The 20,879-nt window shown below is 38.5% G+C and overlaps 1 protein-coding gene across 7 annotated transcripts in view; it reads right to left on the bottom strand.

Moving 5' to 3' along the window:
* The window catches only part of LOC136678192 (EGF-like repeat and discoidin I-like domain-containing protein 3), a 251,499-nt gene that overhangs the window by 209,331 nt on the left and 21,289 nt on the right, over positions 1–20,879 (bottom strand). For 3 of the 7 annotated variants that reach the window (XM_066656133.1, XM_066656134.1, XM_066656135.1), the window contains exon 2: positions 4,597–4,725. The exons of the other annotated variants lie outside the window; for them this stretch is intronic. In XM_066656133.1, coding sequence (XP_066512230.1) covers positions 4,597–4,725 — 129 coding nt within the window. The remainder of the gene's footprint in view (positions 1–4,596; positions 4,726–20,879) is intronic. 7 annotated transcript variants of the gene reach the window in all.

The raw sequence follows: 20,879 nt of genomic DNA, 5'->3' as shown, positions 1-20,879 counted from the left end.
GAGCGAGAGAGATATTCAGTTTTCCCTCTGTAGTGCAATGGTCCTCATAGGAAAATCTAGCTCCTGACACCTTAAAAATGGGATGGTTATTGTATTCCTTTTGCCCATCCCACCCACCAACTTCTCAAAATTAAACTACACCATAGTTCACATAACCTATTTAGGAAAACCATCATGTTAACTGATGAAATTCATATGTGTTCATAAGTATATGAATTCATAGGTAGGCATCTGGTATCAGTCTCCAAAGCATAAAGCCACTGGTTTTTCAGAAGTGACAGCAGATGACCAGGTGTACAGGCACTGGTCATAAAAGTAAAATATCATCAAATTAAAAGAAATAAACTTGAACTATAGCAGCCTGTATGTAATGAATGAGTATAATATACAAACTTCACTTTTTGAATGGAAATACTGAAATAAATCAAATTTTTCATGATATTTTAATTTTATGTGCAGCACCTGTATACGTTCATAAATGTATGGTCACAAATAATTCAGGCCAGATGGATATCTTAGGTCAGTTAGAGCTCTGAAATTCTGTTGAGTCAAGTGTCTCCATTTAGTTCAATTCAAGTCAAGTTACTTCAATTCAAATCATATATTCCTACTAATGTTCAGAATGTATTCACAATCATAAACCACTACAGAGTTATGTTCTTAATAAAATAACTGCAAAGCCTTTTAAGTGCATTGAAGGTCAGTGAGCTGATCACTTTTTTCTTAATATTACAGTCTGTTATGGCCTAAAGTTGCGTGCTAAAGTTCTTAAACATATTCTTAACCATTGTAATCCTAACCTGAGGTCAGTACCCCACATGGCAGTAGTTCTTACTTCAATGTTCTAGATACTCCTAGGTGAAATTGTGAAAAACTCCTGGGTGAAATAGTTTTTCTCCCTGACTTGTGAAGTAACTGTGGAATAACGCCTTTGGAGAATGTATAAAATAAATGTGGATATGCAAAAATGTATACTGATGTCAGCATACAGAAAGCGGCCAGTAAAATATCAAACAGAGAAAACCATGTGCTATCGATTGAAAGAATGTGTTACAATAACACCCTGACTTTCTTGGCATTTATTGACCATTTTGAATAACCCCTAGCATTGCCAACTGACTAAATAAAAAAAATGAGTGTGTGTGTGTGTGTACATATACATATATATATATATATATATATATATATATATAGTTTTGATACCATCAAATGTCCACATAATTGTGGACATTTATCCACAAAACTCCCCTTAGGTACAGAAGAAACCTTAGATCAGCTAGTTTCCACAAACATCGGCCACAGAGTGTACTCAAAAGCAACATGGACTGGTAGAATAGACATTTGTGTTTCACTAACACATCAGTGAGTCACATCTGGTATAAATTTGGGATCATTTTAAGGAGTTTGTTAAACTAAACCTACTAAATTTTAAACTGATTCCAGAGTGCTGTCACAGACCACTTTGAAATGAATGATAAACCCCCATCATGTACATAATCTCCTTAGTAAAGGAAATGCAGAGTAAGGCGACAGATACCCCTAGTTCCCAATTACTGCAAGCCGTGACATTTAGCAGCCTCCCAAAACCCAATATGTTGATGTTCCATGGCTGGACTCATTATTTGAGAAGGATCAACTGCCTGCTTTAATTAATTAAGGCTTTTCAGTCAAGTCCAGGACAGAGATGTGTGCTACAACTGTCCATGAGTGGAGCCTTTAGATGAGCAAAGGCCCTGTTAATGAGGATGAGGCGCATGAATACATGTGCTGAGGATAGCTTTATTAAGAGCTCAGCGAAGGCTGAGTTAAATCAGGGGATGTGTAATTTGGACAGTGGACCATTTGCTGTGGACAATGGCTCAGGCTCACAGCATTGAGGCAGCAGGTTTGAGTAACAGTGTGGTACAAGTGCCAGTCGAGACTCGCTAATAAGCCATTAAAATATAATCTGAAAGCCCAAGATCTAGATTTAAGGAAGTGTTTAAGACATATATATATATATATATATATATATATATATATATATATATATATATATATATATATGTGTATGTATGTATGTATGTATGTATAGAAGCATGCTGTGCTAACTGCTCATCAAGTTAGTCTTAATAAAGATACAAATTCCTGGCCGACCCGCTGAAAACCATTAAGGACAAACCACAGGCAAGATATAAACGGACTAATAAAAAAGATTAGACTTTGTTTGATCCACCATGTTTACATATAAAATTAGAGAAACTGCCCGACACAAGCACAGAATTTCCACACTAGCATTCCATTCATGTCTATGTGTGAATTTTAGTGAATTTTAGTGAATTTAAATTTTTAATTTAAAGGTTTTAGAGTGAACAGATGCATGAGCATAATATTGCACAGAAATATAATAAGAGTAAATATAATTCCCTATCATAACGCAGTGGCTAACTAAGACCATTCAAATTTGGCCTTCTGTCCAGATAACTAGGAAAAAACTCATTTTAAGCTACTTCCAAAAATCGAAGATGTGTTTGTTTATTTGTTTCTGCCCAGATTTGTCCCACCCAGTGGAAAACAGCATGAAAAAAAAGTTAAATTTTTTAATTTTTAGTAGCTAATCAAACCTTCAGTTTGTCTCTTGAACTCCTAACCATGAAATGCACCAACAATGTAAAGAGCAGCTGGTGCCAAAAGCAGAGCCAAGTTAAGGGAGCCATATTAGTTTTTGTAGCCCTACTGTGTGTGAATAAAGCATTACAACAGTAACTTCCTCCTCCCTGAACACTGGTGTAGTTCCATAAAAGAATACACCCAAACCTTCATATTTATGACTCCATGTCCATTTATATTCCGCACTGCCTTGTTTACAGACACCGTTGTTAATATCCATAAATATTCCCCACTGAAGCAGTGCATGTGGAGGGAGGCTTGCATTGCTCAGCCCACACTCTGTGCTCCATTAAGGTTAAAAAAATATATATAATTAATAAAAAAAAAAAAAATAAATAAAAAATAAAAAAAAAAAACCTTACAAATGCCATTGAGAGCCTCAAGTTGCACACTGGTTTGGAAGACCCCTGTAAGTGCATAATGCAAACAAGTGGTCCAGACAACACATTGCCATCTTTTTACTTTTTCATGATTTTGAGCTGTTTGTGAATGTAAATAAAACATTTACCAGTCGGATGGGAGGGAAGCAACAGTGTGAAGCTGGACTTGAGGGAAGGGAGGCATAAGTTTCAGTGGAGAAGATGGAGAGTATGAGTAAGAGGGAACAGGAAGGAATATTGCTAATCATCACATGGGGACTGGAATTAAGAAAAAACATATGAAACCAACAGGAGTGTGGTGGGTAAAACTCAAGCTTAGGAACAGAGACATGTAGCGAGGCTAGTAGGGGTTCATTTGCACTTTGGTTAAAGTCACAGCCCACTTCTAATAGTAATGCCAGTCTCAGTTTGCACATGAAACAGCTTAAAGACATCTGGGAATACTCTAATCTATATATTAAAATCTTCCTGCATAGATTTGACTGTATTTACCCACAAACATTGGTAACATCAGGTAGAGTAATGATTTTAGATGCAATTCAACTTATTTTTTTTTATCTTGTAGCTCTCTAACGTTTAAGTCATGGGGTGATTATGATACTAAACAACCAATCAAGATACAAGCAAGGACAAGCAAAAATGCTACAAGAGACTAAAACTAGAAATAAAGAAACTACAGATCTAGTGAAAGAAAATCCAGACAAACAGGAAACAGAACTTCCCTTAGAATTAAGACTGATACAAACACAAATAAATTGCTAATCAGTAAATAGAAAAGGACCTACGTTACTACTACTAAATACTAACAAGAAGCAACCAAAAACAAGATACTGAATGAAATAGAATGAACAAAACTGGAACACAATATACTAAAAACTAACAGAACCAAGCAGAGAAAACTAGACACAAACTATAGCTACAAGATAATGGTATTTGAAATTAGCACACATACTGGAACTAACATACTAGAGATTAATTTAATACTTAAAAAATACAGACCAACAAATCTCACAAACACAAGCACAGACCAGATGCTAACTCACAGGAAACAAAAGAGAGAAAAGAACCAAAAACAAGACAACAAAAGACAGAACAGGACAGAAATGTGACAATGCTATTCAGTAACATTTTGTGAAACTTTCATAATTACATTGACAGACATTATCAGTAAAACCATGTGTAAACAGCAGCTATTAACAACATATATAAGACACTTCATTACCACATTTACTACATATGCATCCTGTACTTTTTTCTCAGTACCATGAAAGAAAATGTCATGGTAGTTTTCAGATCATATAAGTGCTATAAGTGGCCAAGGCTAATTTGAACTGGTTCAGGTGTAAGGACTAAGCTCAGTTTCTCACCTTCAATAATGCATCTATGATAACAGCAAAGATTTAATAAATCCTAATCCTCCAGTGTCCTTAAATAGTCACCTCTGACATTCACAGTACACCCAGTAAGTAAAAACATAGCCCCCAAAATCTAAGGTTAAGATTAGCAAACCAATAATATAGTAGACTAACAGGAAGGACAATCAGTAGTAGTTCTTCAGGTCACTTACCAACCTCCATATTACTAGCACAGTTGGGGCCTGTGAAGCCTGGACGACACTCACAGGTGTAGGCCTCATTGCTTAGAGCTGTGAGGCAGGCACCTCCATTCTCACATGGGTTTGGCTCACATGATTCTCCTTCAAATAAAAGTAGAAAACAAGAGGTGTTAAAGGGGTGATGCCTGAAAGGAGCTCCAAGAATCTGGAAGGAGCTGTGGCAGAAGCACCTGGATCTCATCATTCACACTTAACTAACTTGTCAGTGTTTTATTCCATTGATGTAAAAATTTTGCAAACCTAAAATATTTTCCACACCTCTTGGCATCTGTGATCCAGAGGAAACACCTTCCTTATTTTGTAAAAAAATGATTTTGCTGTGGCCAAATATAACTCAGATGATGATATATGTCACTGTCTACATAGAGTTAGACTATTCCTTCCAGGAATTGAAGAGGAACAATCAGAATAAAAAGTCATTAGGAACTCAGCCATTATTTACAATTGACCTATGGAGTTATTTCATATTCACCTACAGCTACAGCCCTACTATGGACAGCATATAAAAGTATGCAAAAGTAATACCATGTGAGTTGGCTGTTGCATGCACGGTGGGAGCAATTTATCAAGAACCCCACTACCATAGAACATAAATGTTACAGGCCTGACCTGCTCAAATACACTACTTTGTACAATAAAAAGGCAGACGTGTGGTAAAAGTAAAAGAAAAGTGTGTAAATGTGGTTTAAAGTGTATAAAAGTCATAAAACCACTTTAAAGTTTGGGTTGAAATCAAGTAGAGTGATTTAAAAGCAGTGGGGGCAGTGTTCAGGGCCTGCAAGTGTTTCTTACACAAGTCCCATTTCTTTTTGGCAGTTTTACACACTGCAAATATATGAAAATATATGAAAATTTCTGAAGATGAAAATCTCCTGCCAAACAGATATGTGAAGATAACAAAAGGCTAAGACACTATTGAGTTTATTTGTTCTCTTCAAATGCAAATGTGGGAGAAAGGAAGAGCCCAGCTCTGAAGTGATGGAGGAGGGTGAGTGGAGGAGGAAAGGCAGCATCTTGCTAATTGGATACAGTGGCTGGAGGGAATTTGCATCTGGTGGCCAGGGGGACTACGGAGTGAAAATAAAACAAGCTGAGAGGCTTTATGTGCTGGAGGCAACACTGAAAGACAGTTGCTACAATCTCAAGAAAACATGGAGACAGGGACAAAAAATGGAATCTAAAGAAGAAGAATAGAGGACTGGAAAACAGGATGGAAGAAGAATGTGTATAAATAGGCAAATTAAACGCGGAGCCAGGAAGGACTATGCATTTGGGCATGAATGGCATGGTTGAGGAAAAAAATATTCTATTCAAAGAGTTATCTTTTGAAGCTTGTGGAGGCTGAAGAGACTTGTGGAATATAAAATCTGGGAGGTCTCTTGGATCCCTTCAGTGGATCATTTTGTGATGGATGCAAATCTCCAAGATGAGGCGGCACAGTGGCATAGCAGGTAGTGTTGCAGTAACACAGTGCCATGGACCTGTTGTGGGTTTGTGAGGAGTTTGGTGTGTTCTCCCCTTGTCCATGTGAGATTCCTCTGGGTGCTCCAATTTCCTCCCACAGTCCAAAAACACAAGTTGGTAGGTGAATTGGTGACTCAAAAGTGTCCATAGGTGTGAGTGTGTGAGTGAATGTGTGAGTTTGTGTTGTCCTGTGAAGGACTGGCGGCGCTCCAGGGTGTGTTCCTGCCTTGTGACCAATGATTCCGAGTAGTCTCTGGACCCACCGCGACCCTGAACTGGAAAAGTGGTTACAGACGATGAATGAATGAATGAATGAATGAATACTCCAAGACAGCAAGGTGACCATTGTAAGATTTGGAACAGTGAAGGATTCCTAGTTAGTTTCATGGTATAGCAAACTAACCAAATTCAAAGTGTAGGACTCTTAAAGGAATTGCTTAGAAGGCAACATCATGGAAACCGACCTACATCTTCTTCATCTTAAATCGGTTGACTGACCAAATGAAATCAATCCTTCAAGAATAGGCTCATCAAAATTGTTACCTCAAACCCAAGACTTGCCTCAGCATTAACTTGGAATCCTTTGATAGACGTCATCACACAAGCCTTTCAAATTAATAACCAAAGCCTCAGAAGACTTGGTGGTTACTGGTTTGACAGGAACTCAACCCCGTAATAACAGTGGTGTGGCCAGGGTTTGGTCAGAGTGAGGTAGGTGGCTTTACCCAGTGCTGCTCTAGCTTTGGATTCAAACATAAACCCTCAGCAAGCTCCAGGGATTTCAACCCAAAGGGGTAAATTGGAATGTCTCATTCAGCAGTTCCTCAGGGGGATATGAGGTTTTTCTGTCTCTCTTTCTTTTTCTTTTCCCATAGACCCCTCGCCTGACTACGTCGGTTCACCATCCCATTCCCTCTTGATAAGTGCTTCCATCCAGAATGAAAAGACTTCCAAGCAAGGGACATTGCTGAGCAGTCAAGCGAAATCAAAAGTGCAAACTACTGTAATTGCTCACTGCGGGATGGAGACAAGGGCACTGCTCTCAGTGGAGACATCTACAATTTAACAGGGGATTTATGTCCTAGAAATGTTTGAAGCTTGGTGGGAAGTGAAGGAGGGGGCTTTATCACTAATCTGCTAACCAAACAAATTTCATGGCTTAGAGTTAACTCCATTTATCTGATTTTCAATGCTGAAAAGGCTGGCAAATTAGAGAGACAGGTAGTGTTTCTGACTTACATCTTCCGGGCTTTGAGATCCTGGGTTCAAACCTAACCTTGGGTCACTTTTCATGAGGGATCTGGTAAGTTCTCTCTGTGTCTGTTCAAGATTCCCACAATGAAGTCCAAGTCCATGTTTGCAGACAGACTGGCTGTGTGAATTGTTCTAAGATGTGAGTGTAATTATGACTGTGTAAGTATGTGATGGTCTAGCATACTCTCCAGCGTGTGTGCCCATGCCCAATGATTTTGAGTAGGCTCCGGACCTACCACAAACCTGACCGGAAAAGGTCAATAAAGACGAAGTTGAGATGATGATATTGAAGATGGTCTGAAGAGCACACACTGTAGTTGTAATTTGCAAACATTCTACATAATTGAAAAACTCCAAATTTCTCAAAGTTATATTTAATTCATTCATTCGTTCATTCATTCAAGGCTGTGTCTGAAGACTACTTGGAATCACAAGGTGCAAGGTAGGATCTAACTGTGACCTGGACTGTAACATTGTAGGCACTTTAAATTTCCAACAATGTGTAAATAGAAAATGTCATTCATATAAATATTAATGTTTAGACCTTGGCTGTGACCAAAATGGCTCCCTACACCCTCATTAGTATTGTGCGTTGTTTAGAAATGAAGAAACTCACAATGAATTTTGTTCCACATTCAGCCCATGTAGTGGACTACAATGTTTACTATAAATTACAAGTGCATTGTGGGACATTGTAGCGCCCTCAAAATCATGCTCAAATACATTTAACACTTCGAACATTCAAAGAAAAAATGGCTGACATACTTAGACATGCCCTAAAACATAAATAGGGAGCAATTTTGGTTACTTGTTTTTTCTCAACCACAATATCATGTTATTTGGAATAAAATCCTAAATTCTCCATTCAGAATTATGCAGAACAATGCAAAATTAGCACCTCAATCAAAGGCAATACTATCCTCACAGAATGATGACACTAATTTTGAAGTAAAGCAAGGGCAGAGCCTCTTAAATAGATTCAAATTTTCTTAAACCTTTAAAAGATCATGTCAACCCTGATCCTTCTCCTTAGACTTAGACTGCAGAGATGTCTCTGTTAACCTCTTAATGACCCGAGGTGGAATTTGCTTCTTCGAAATGGTGACGACATGTCAGTGCCACTGTCAGTGCCGCAGCTAGAGACTCATTAGAAACACAATCACTCCCCAATCATTTCAGTTTGTCTTATGCTCAAAATTCCTGCCGAGATTTTACCCTGGTGCCCCACTTAATCTGATCCATAAAACATGAACTAAACATCTGCTTTGAATACACGTGTTCTGGCTTTGAGTTGGCGTGTAAGGAAGGGGCAGGGAGTCTCTCTTTTATCCAAGCTTTACTTCAGAGATCTGAAACTTTAATGAGGAACGAGTTGAAACATGGAGGCATTAGAGAAACATGGCTCATTAATGGCTGACTCGTTATGCTAGCTTGTTCTCCCTGACGATGTTTACATGTCACTGGTGAATGAGGAATGGGACTTTACTCTGAAAGGCATGCTGGATCCTGGTGAGGTGTCTACATGGCTAGACCCAATCTAGGCCAAGAAATTCCAGGTTTCAGCAATGCTGGCTAGAACATAAGAAAAAAGGTTAGTTGTGACATCTGAGTTGACATCTCTCAGCAGAGAGAACGAAACCACAAAGACCATGCGTTCTGTGGTTTATGTTAAGGTTCTGAGGAGAGAAAACTGTGTCAAAAGACAAATACTGTGAAGTAGAATAAGCAGGACGATGAAGGAGGTAAATTATTCATAGGTCCTTGACTTACTACACATAACTTATACATTCTGCAAGCAGCATTCTTGCCCAGGTTGCACATTCCACCTTTTGCAATCTTCTAAAAGGCAACTAGGCCTACTCAACTAGGCCAACTGTCCATCACAGCTCCTTCTAACTCACCCCTTGTGGAGCTGGCTGAAGACTGTGCCTGTCACAGACGCAGCATTTGATGATGGCTCGTCCTTCCTCGCTCCAGACTGTGTGCCAGCATGATCGATGTCGCAGATGCTGTGGAATCACTTGCCAAGTCCATCTCCCTTCCTCTCCCTCTCACTTTCTCTCCACCCACCCTGTCAACCACGGCTCCAGACCAGCAAACATGTGATACTGTGAAGAGTAGTGTGGGCCAGTTGTAGCATCTAACATTTCACTGTTTGCAGAAATGAAAGGTGCAAGATGGCACAGTCCAAACAAGAGCATCTCAACAGTTGTAGAGGACTGAGGTTTGTTACGGCTAACACCCACCACTTAGAAACCCATGGGCAGATGGAACAAGTGGGTGAAAATGAAAAGCTGCCATCAGCACGACTCACACATGAGTCCCAACCTCTGACGCCTACAGCAACATGAGACCATTCTTGGCTGCACCCTATGACATACGGTCACTATAAACAGGAATTTTGAAATGACTGCAACTAAACAAGCTAATTGTCAGACAACCATTTTTGAAGATCTTTGAAATGTGAAACTGTGGATGTAAAATTCCTGGCTATTCTATCAAAGCTTGGTAAACCACAAGAGAACACACACGATACTGACTCACTGCAAACATCGTCAACTATTTAGTACATTATACACATCAGGAATTAGCATAACCCTCAGAAAAGCTGAGCCTGATTGGCCTGATCCAAAAAATGTTCAGTCCAAGTGTGATGCATTGCTTGCATTAATATAGTCTCCATCCATTTTAGAATATATGATTTTTATAAGACACAATGCATTATGTATTTTTTTTTTCATTTGGATTAGCTGCAACACAATCCAAAGTTCTGATACTGAAAAAAAAGATGGAACCACAGTATGCCATCATGTGCCTCTTATTTTAATTGTTAATTGTTTGAAACCTCTCTGTTTATATTTATACATTTGGTAAATGATTTAAACAGTTTAGATGAAACTGAGTCTAATGAGTCTTAGGAATCATGCCTAAGAACTTACGTTGTATGGGTGAAATATCCCCTTATTAGACAAAACCTCTCCAATCCAGAGTGTAGCAGTGCACCAGAACACTGTTTTACTGCCTACTAATATTTGCAGTGTTTTATCAACCTACATTTTAATGAGTTGCAGAGTATAATAAGAGGACCTCTGGTTTATTAAAATGCCATTCTTGTAATTATAACTTAGTGGTGTGTTTCATCTCACACCTGAAATACATATTTATAAATCATCTCAAATGCTGATCATTGTAGATACATGGAAGTAAATAGCTGATGAGAATAATTAAATGCTTTCTGTGAACCCTTTTATTCATAATTTATGAATATGCACAACTTTATAATACATCACATCAGCTTGTAACTGCATTATCCTGATCAGAGACACAGTGGGCCTGTAGACCACCCAGAAACATTAGGCTTAAGACAGGAACATGCCCTGCCAAGGTGCCAGTCTAACGGAGCGCATCACACATTCACACACATGTGAACAATTTCACACAGTTGTTTCACCTACCAACATGTGTTCTCAGATTGTTAGAGGAAAACCTATACAGACATGTGGAGAACACAACAAACTCTTTGCTGACTGTGACCTGAGGCGAGAATTGAACCCAGGACCCCAGGACACTGGAGCTGTGCGGCAGAGACACTAACATACTGCCTATAAGCCTATAAAGAGCTTTGAAAAACAAGTGTACTTGACTTGTAACGATTAAATGAACTCTATGTAATATTTATCCCTTAAAATTTCACCTTCAAAATCATTGTGATGATTCACTGGCCTGTAAAAATGGGGATAGGGCCTCTGTCATTGCTACTCTGGGCTCCGCACTCAAGAAACTTCACTGTGTAACCATTGAAAGAGGGTAGGAAACCACTCCCCACTCCCTCTCCCCCCTCAGTGATTTAAGTACATTGTTGTAAAAATGAATTACACTAGGGGAAGCCCCAGGAGGAAGAAAAAATCAAATCTTATCTAGTGTTCCTTTAAAGCTCTTATCAGCTGATAAGAAGGACATAAACATAATAAGGCACTGCCACAAGGCTCTGATCTTTTGTGTTCCTATTATAATGAGTTATGGACATGGCTATGAAATCATATGTGCTAATATGATTTAAAAAGGCTTATAAGTTAACACAATTTACAACTGAATTCGGGGCATTTACAAGAATGAAAGAACGAGCATAAAAAGAGAAGCAGAGGCTGAAGTGTGCAGTCTCAGAGCTTCTGCAGATACTGCTGGCTGTTGAGGACAGCAGAGGACTGCATTAGAAGGTGATATGATATAATTAGAACTGTATCCATGAGCATGTGATCAGGCTGGAGACTAGCAGGTGTGGGAATACGCCAGTACACCCTTGACAGCTGGGCCAGAACACTGAACTCCTGATCAGGAGTCTGAATTATTTACTAGCTGCAAACACTGGGGAAGAATTGCTGTGGTTAGTATCTGCAAGTGCCTCACTTGCTCACTCCATGATTTAGTTTCTTACCACTCACACGAGACATTAGTTGTGGAATTGGATTACCATTAGAGCCCAGCAGCGTCCAGTTGGTCTTAATCATTACAATAGTCTCAGTTTTGAATGGAAAAAAATACTTTGGCTGGGAAACAGACAAAATATTATTATGATTTAAGAGCATTTTATAAGTTCTCCTGCTGGGATTATGACCATGTAAAATATAAACATATGCATATGAATATGCACGCACACACACATACACACACACACACACACACACACAAATGCTGGAATAACATTTCATGCTTGTGTTGTATTGCCCATTTTTAAAGAAACTACAGATACAGAGCTTATCAGTCCTGCTGGGAAATGCAAGAAGTGATAACAGCATCTGTCCCTCTTACTCTTTCTGCCTCAAAGGCAACCTATCTCTCAACTGCAACATGCTGAGAGTTAGCCAAAATCGCTAATTACCATTGCCAAAGCACACATCTTCTTTATTTAATTTGTTCTGCTACTCCCCCTTCCATAAATATAGAAGTTATTAATCTCAGAAAAGTAGGCCCCAGTTCATATATGAATGATATTAATCTATGGAAGGTCAATTCTTGCCCTGCAAAATGTCAAGGGCTGTCAAGTCATGGCGTAATGGGAAATGTGAGATGAAATGTAAATGCAGAATGGCCACTTGCTTGTATATTATTACCTCATGGTATTTTGTCCTTCTTTGCTGCAGTAACAGTTTACACTCATCTGTGAAGGCAGCAACATTTCTATGAAGATCTGATGGCGCTCGGCCTTGAGAAAACAGTAGTGTTGTTGGATGATTACTTCTGGATCACCAAAGCCATCAAATCATGCTATCACAAGCTCCTAACTCTAAACCTAATGCTAAAAGCAGTGGTCACCAACCATTTTATGTACAAGATCACCTTTTGAAATTGGTACAAATAAAAGATCTACCAGCATAAATGCCATGCTTAGGCTACATAAAAAACAAAGCTGGGTGTGTCCCCACTGCCTTCAGTAACATAAAATGAAACTGTTACATACTACTTTAAAGTGTTGACTGTAGTGGTACCCAGTTCCTGAGGCTGTCTTCAAGTGCTAAACACGTGTATTCTCAAACCCACAATTTGTAATGTTTTCATGTTTTTCATGGGAAATCTCTTTTCGTCCAGTGTATTATACAATCTTAGCTTACTGCTATTTGCTTCAGCGTTCCAAAACTGTACCTGCTGAATCAAATGTTCAAAAAATTTAAATTTATAAACAATGTATTATCACTGTAATTTACCTTAAACCACATTATATTTACCCTAATATGGGGCTTTAGACTGTGCATATCTGTTGCTTATACTTCTGTTGGGAGCATTTTCTGATACTGATACTTCATTAAGCCTAATTCATTAAGCTAAATAGCCTATATTTCATTTAGGTGCCTGTACCTATAAAAGCACACTATGATCACAAATTTCCACTAGGTAGCACAACTTGACAGAACACCGGGGTATAATGCTCGCTGCTTTGTAATTCATAATCTGCATAACATTTTTGTGTAATATCTCCCGTTTTGAAACTGAAACATTTGCATTGGCTCAGACAGAGCAGAGACAGAGCAGCAGCACTATTGGTGAGAGACGCAAACTCAGGTGTCAGTATTCGCAGACAAAATCCCTGTGTGGCCGTAGCTTTATATGTCCCTGCTTAACTAGCCTGCGAACCACTGCGGCTACAGAATGATGCTATAGTAACTTAAATGCCATAACTGAAGCAGCCATGACTTATCGAGTTGGTCTTGGAGATTAACTTGCCGATCCCGATCGCCTGGTTGGCGACCACTGCCCGAAAGTAACTCCAACCCTCTAAGCTCCACCTTAGGTATGACACAATTTTGTGGATTTATTTTTCTACAGTTTCTACTTTTTAGAGTTAGGGTTTATTTTGCTAAAGAGCATTAATAAATAAAAGCATTAATTAATAAAATGTCAATGCATTAATAAAGTATTAAAAACATTGTTTTCACATTTTTGCAGCACCATCAAAAGTGGTAGTAATTCTAAGCAGTAATGCATATACACACCAACCACACACCAACCATTTGTGTCATACAAGTTGTTTTTATCTCTCTCTGTGTTTACAGAATAAGTGCTTTTCCATACGGTCAAATAAATATTATGCATATGTAGATTATTTTCAGTGTGGCTATACATAACAAATGACCCTAGGGAAAGAGCTCACATATGTGCACTCACCCATCATCCCACACGTTCACTCCCACACAAACACACACACACACACACACACACACACACACACACACATACACGCATACACGCATACACACACACACACACACACACACACACACACACACACACACACACACACACATATCTGAGGAATGTCTGGACTGGTGGGTGATCATTTTATGTCTGGACCCTCTGTGTGCTCAGGCATGTTTGGACAGTATAAGCCAGTCAAAAGAGGAATATAATAAAAACATGTTCTTAAATGCCCATTGCCATAATTTTCAGAATGACCCTGTGCCCACAAAAACTAAAATTGCATGCTGTGTCAAAAAAAAAAAAAAAACTGCTAGACCTTGAGAGACGCCGACCCTGGATGTAATACTACCCAGCCGTGTGCTATTTACTAGAATTAGAGAACAGAAAGCAGAAGTAATAGTGCCTCATTGTAGAGCTGTTACAGAGATGTCCAATAAACACAGCGGCTTTAATAAACACCATTACAAAAAGTGGAAAATGTCCAAAACATAGAATGTGCTGCAGTCAACTTAGCATATAAACTATAGGAAAGAAAAGAGATTAACACACAGATAAACAACCCAGACCCTGATTAGAGGAGCTAAAGTGGGCCATTTGCGACAGAGTCCAAAAACTATAATAAGAAAAGACACGAAAGCAAGTGCAGGCCACTGAGCCGTGTGTTTGTATAAAGTTCTGGGATTCACATTTACTCCATATTTGCAGACAGTATTGACCTGATAAACACATAAAACAGACCCTTTTTTCCCATGGTCTATAGAACACTCCCAGCACCATTTGTACTAATTAAGCAGTAAAAGGTGGGAAGTTAAAGAAATGCACTGGAGGTGAAATCATCTCATCTGGTCCCTGACCATTCCCCTGAGTAACCACAGCGACTGAGCTCAGATGAACCATCTCCCCAGTTTCTCACAGAAATCTGTCCCTAGCACAGTTCATCCCATCTGTGTTTGTGTGTGTGTGTGTGTGTGTGTGGAGAGAGAGAGGTGTGAGTCCAAAGAGAGTGGGTGCGTGTGAGTGTGGGCCAAAAATAATGTTTGCCTGGAGAATAAACCAGAGCAAATATGAGCTGAGAACCATCACAACTCTGCAAGTTTACAGAAGAGTCCATAATCAACAAGAAGCAGGAATACAAATCTGCAGTGTCCATCAGCAATCACAGGTTCATAATACACATTGAATATGTGTTCTCCAGTGGCTGTTGAAAATGTTCTCCAGTTAATGGTTGCATAGAGAACTGTCAACACTTACAAATACATATTGCTCCTTTTGGGAAAAAAAAAAAAAAAAACATTTGTAACATTTTTGACTTTGATTTGATGTGCAGATACCAGTTGCTCTAGTGGCCCTACACTACTTCACAGACACAGCATTGGTGTTTCTCTTTTAGTCAAACACACTTCTTGTATGAATGCACGTTAAACTGAACAAAAATACAGAAATAATACACAGTGTGGAGGAAAATGTGAGATTCAGCAGCAGTGGTGTGCTGGTATACACTAACACAGAAATATACACTTGCAGCCTGTAAAGCTCTTGCGTATCCAGCGGCTTAGGCTCTGCGTCAAGTCAACAGAGTACAAATGGGCATTTATTCTGTATCATCTCACCAAAGAACCCTCTTCTGGCCCATAAGCAAATCATTTAATAAAATATATAGTAACTGGTTAGCAGGTAGTGTCGCAGTCACACAGATCCAGGGGCCTGGAGGTTGGGTTCGATTCCCGCTCCGGGTGACTGTCTGTGAGGAGTTGGTGTGTTCTCCCTGTGTCTGCGTGGGTTTCCTCCGGGTGCTCCGGTTTCCTCCCACAGTCCAAAAACACACGTTGGTAGGTGGATTGGCGACTCAAAAGTGTCCGTAGGTGTGAGTGTATGTGTGTGTGTCTGTGTTGCCCTGTCTCACCCTGCCTCCAGGGTGTATTCCAGCCTTGCGCCCAATGATTCCAGGTAGGCTCTGGACCCACCTCGACCCTGAACTGGATAAGTCGGTCACTCAACTGTAATTTCTGTAACATTATTATTTTTTTTATTATTATTATAAATAATAATTAAAATCACTACCATCTGTTGTAAATATGTAGGACTACAAAGCTTCTATGGCAAGCAACTGAAATAGTGACACTGATTATAATGCTCTTCAGTCAATATCCAGGGCATTCAGAGGACAAAATTCTCAAGTTTCCATTAGAACACATTTTGGCTGTGAAAGTCCTCTGCACATGATATAAATGTCAAAAGCATTAAGAAATATCCTTGGTGATCTGTTATAATACGCTGTGTGTTGACAGAGTGTGAAGGTCTTGAAGATAAGTACTTCACACCTTCCTAAACTGGCCCAGCATTCAGACACTGACCAGTGTGCAGAAGCAGCTGCGGTCAGGATCAGTCCTCAGGCACTGGGGCCGAGTCTGGAGTTATGTGTTTATCCCCAGACAGAGACGAGGATTGGCTTGTTTCTCTTGGAGCTGCCTCTGGAGTCCAGACCCCTGGTCTGTCTAACTGATTTCCACAGATGTTTGTGAGTGCTTTTATAATAATCACGAGACTAATTTGAAGTACAAAAGCATCTGAACCACAAAAGAATTCAAAACATAAGAACTGTTTTTACTGTGCAATTTATTATTTTTTTTTAATAGATGATTTATTGGAAACATAAACCAAATTAAACTGTAATCAAAACCTTTTCTATTGTTGTAACTCAGTATAATTTGACTTTATTTATTTAATTGCATTACACAACAAAGTCAGTTAAGGACTTGAACTACTACTATTTCACTTAAGGAAATACAGTAGTTCACCTCAGATAAACTTCAAGTCTCACAAGCCTCAGATTTACTGGGAAAGACACTTGGATGAACCTTGGATGTAGGTTTGGCCAAAATATGAAGCTACAGATTGACATAAGGTCCAAATTGGTTTCTCTAAAGAAAGTATTAAAGCCAGTGTTGATTCCGTTAAAAAGAAAATGTACATGAATTCACCACGACCCTGAAATGGATAAGCGGAAAAGAAGATGACGATGATGTATATGAATTATTGGAGATTTTTAGATTGTGCTGATTTCACATGCCACATTTCCTTTCCAGGACTTTTTATATCATTTTATTTTACACCGTTTTGTAATGAAAGATCAAAAATATTCACCTCTCCTTCTGAAGAAGAGAATGTAATGTACCTTTAGGGAACAGAACTGAACTTTAACACCACTGTTGTACCTTTAAAAAGGTGAATTTACACTGTGTTTACCTTTAGTGAAAATAATGTACCTACAGAGTACTTTACCAACAGAGTCCTTTACCTACAGAGTCTATACCAAACAATTTGCACAGTGAAATAAAAAGAAAAAAATATATTTTGTGTATGGTTCTATGAAGCACCAAAAACTTATGATTTGATGCCCACCAGGTAAAAAAAAAAAGAAAATATGTTCTTTAAGTATAGAACATTTTTTTTTGTTGTTGTTTATTTTTTAAAGGTGCTGCACAAAACCAAACACAACACATTCCCCACCAAACTGAAGTACACCATGCAAATTGTTCTATGTAGAAGTCATGGTCTAGTCAAACCCTCTATATTAAGAGATTATATAGTCATAACAATTATAATAATTTAGCTGACAGTTTCCCAAAAACATATTACTTGTGAAGGAACCTAATGGACTTTATAAATCCATTCAAGCTTCAGACTATGCTGATTAACAAAGCACTGTCCCATACAGTTTCTCTCAGTACCCAGAATTCCCTTAATTGTCATAAAATGGTGCAAGAGGAGGTAACCACTCGGAAGACAAAAGTGCCCTAACTACTTCCTTATTTAACTCAGCCTCTGATGCCACTTTCCTTTAGAGCTGTTTTTTTTCTCCTTGAGCTGAATGCTCTGCTGTAATGTTTAACATCTGGACCATTCGTAACAAATTGCAATGCAAGTCTCTCGAGGCTGAACTTGTCTCAGTCTCACGGCCTCCCTGACTCGACCTCTTTCAGAACACTTGTTCCCCATAAGTTTAATTGAACATATTATCAAATAATCACGTTTTCTGTACATTTGCACATTCATCTGAGGATCTGAAGTGACTACCAACTCACAAACTGTGAAAGAAGACAAGCCACTTCGTCTTTCTGAGCTGTCAGAAAAGAAAATAACATGTTGCTCCTCTTATTACAGAATAGTTAGAATTATTAGAACACTGTGGCTGCCTCATCTGAGTATCTCCAAAGCCAGTGCTGTTCATGGGAGTTTATAGGGGGTGCCAAGGTGGGTTTCAATTGTGTAAACCAGGCATGATGGGAGCAGAGATGTGTGATAACTGAGGAAAAATTTGGGAAAACAGTGGAGAATTAGAACTAAGCAAAAACGACTCTGCTGCTGCTTACTTGGGGCTTTGGTGAGCTGTGTGTGGCTCATTTCCATTTAAAATAACAGGAACTGAAACCCGTCCTTCTATATAGGACTGTTTAAACAGGGTGAGAATAATGCTGCAGTGCTTTCAGAAAAATTAATATGATGACTCAACCCGTATGTGATTGAGTGACCCTATTTAAGAGCTACAATATCTATTGCCTGAACAGTTTTTACATCTATATACAGTGCATCATATAAACTACTGCCCCATTTTAACCACATATTTCTTATTAGACATTTGGCTATATGGTTGGGTTTTTTCCAGTTATGTATCTTTGCATAAAAAGAGCTAATAGCAGGTCTTGAATCATTTGCAACATAAGGATTTTATATTAACGGCATCGAATCTAGAAGTAATGTATACATTTTTGCAATGAAGTCTATTACTATAGCTATAGAGGCTATAAGGAAAGCTGTGAACCACTGATATCCAGTGGTAAAACTGTGTCAATAATGTATCTATCAATTGGAACCTGGAGTGTACAGAAGCAACTGAACATCACTACATCCACTCCATATGACTTCACCTCACCCCATCACAATGATTTGAATCCTACTCCAGCAACTACAGAGTTATTCATAGCCAAAAAATGTTGACTGGTCTTCACTGGCCAAGGCCGTCACCTAACCTGAACCTCACAGAGCATATATTCCTCTTCTCAAAGGCAAAACTGGGCACAGACCCAAGTGAAGTGGATTTGCAAGTGGATTTAAGTCGTAAATATTTATTTATTAAAATTTTATCAAATATTTTTTTTTAATGCAAGGGTTTGTGGTTCCAAGTGATGGAGCCACAAAGCTGTGAGTCATATTGTTCACCCAACGTGAATGTAACAACTCCCAGATTCAATCTGACATTTGGCACGTCGTAGTCATTGTTTCATCACAGACATTTTCATAGTCATACACACACTCATTGTTTCTATTCAAACCCAATGTGTTGAACAACAATAGCCAGAACATCCTTAAGCAAGTCACTGTCTAATATCTTAAAGACGAGACTGTAATAGGTGTCCAGACAAAATGTTATCAGCTGGCATGCTCACAAGAGTGCAGGGTTAAACAAGAATTAAGGTCATAATGTCCAGTAAATTCCTGGAAAGCAAGCAACAGGGATTGTCTTAATAAAATATGGACCTTAGGAAACTATCTGGCTGTATCATATATCAATCAGTCAAACTTAATATTTAGCACTTCTCAGTCAAATCAAATAGAAAATTCAAGGTTCTTTACAAGTGCTCAAGAAAGCAAAAAATTACTATAAAATGGCAAAAATGAAAAGTAAAATAAGAGAATAATAAAAGATGATAAACATTCATTCATTCATTCAATGTCTGTAGCCACTAATCCAATTCAGGGTCCGGTGGAATCACTGGGCACAAGCAGGAACACACCCTGAAGGGGGCATTAGTCCTTCGCAGGGCAACACACATTCACACCTACGAACACTTTACAGTAGCCAGTCCACCTACCAGTGTGTGTGTTAGGACCGGGGGAAGAAACTGGAGCACCTGGAATAACAAAATCCTTACAGACCAGAGTGGGACTCGAACCCACAACTCCAAGACCCTAGAGTTGTGTGACATCACCACTACCTGCTGCGTAACAGTGCTGCCCAGATTATAAACAAATTAAATTTTAATTTAAAATATTATTATATATATATATTATAGTATTATTTGAAACTCCAATAAAATGACATAAATATCAAAAGTATCAGTAATAAAATATAGACATCATGAAACTACTATAAAATAAATAGTAAAAGTAAATAAACTTAACTGAAACTAAGACCATAAAATATTTAAAAACCTGACCAGAAGCCAGGATCAGTCAGCTCACTGAGCAATGAGCTGTCCTTTATTTCATCACCCTAAAGATGATGGATGCTAAATTATTAAATATAGACTCAAAAATAAGCAGATCAAAATATATCCAGGCAAAATAGTAATGATTTTCAGTTTATTTCCATTGCATAATGAACATTTCTGTTTTTCCATAGTATAGTGCTAACCATCAGTCAACCAAACAGAAAATAAGGTTTAGTGAGGCTAGCTATTAATAATCTAGGACACCATCCCCTTCCCTCTTGGTGATGAGGTTGTTGTGAAGTAAATAAAGTAGTAGGTGTGAGTGAGTCTGAAGACCAATGCTTTGTTCAGATTCTCCTTGATTGCATGAATTTGTTAAATCCACAGCACACATTATTTAAGATCATTATTTATTAACTGCTAAAAAGGTATTGGGTGATAACCTCAAATAATGTGGACTGCCACGTGGAGAGATTTGGAAAAAGTTAAACCAACACATTCACACACAGAGCATCACACTCACTAGAATAATGTGATTTGGTTTTATTCTAATGTTGGGTGCTATATGTTTCTTTGTATTTTAGCAAATAAACACTTACTGCTCAGATAAAT

Source organism: Hoplias malabaricus, chromosome Y (assembly GCF_029633855.1).
Source record: "Hoplias malabaricus isolate fHopMal1 chromosome Y, fHopMal1.hap1, whole genome shotgun sequence".
Taxonomy (NCBI): domain Eukaryota; kingdom Metazoa; phylum Chordata; class Actinopteri; order Characiformes; family Erythrinidae; genus Hoplias; species Hoplias malabaricus.
The sequence above is the reverse complement of the archived record's forward strand: the minus strand, read 5'-3'. Positions and strand labels throughout refer to the sequence as shown.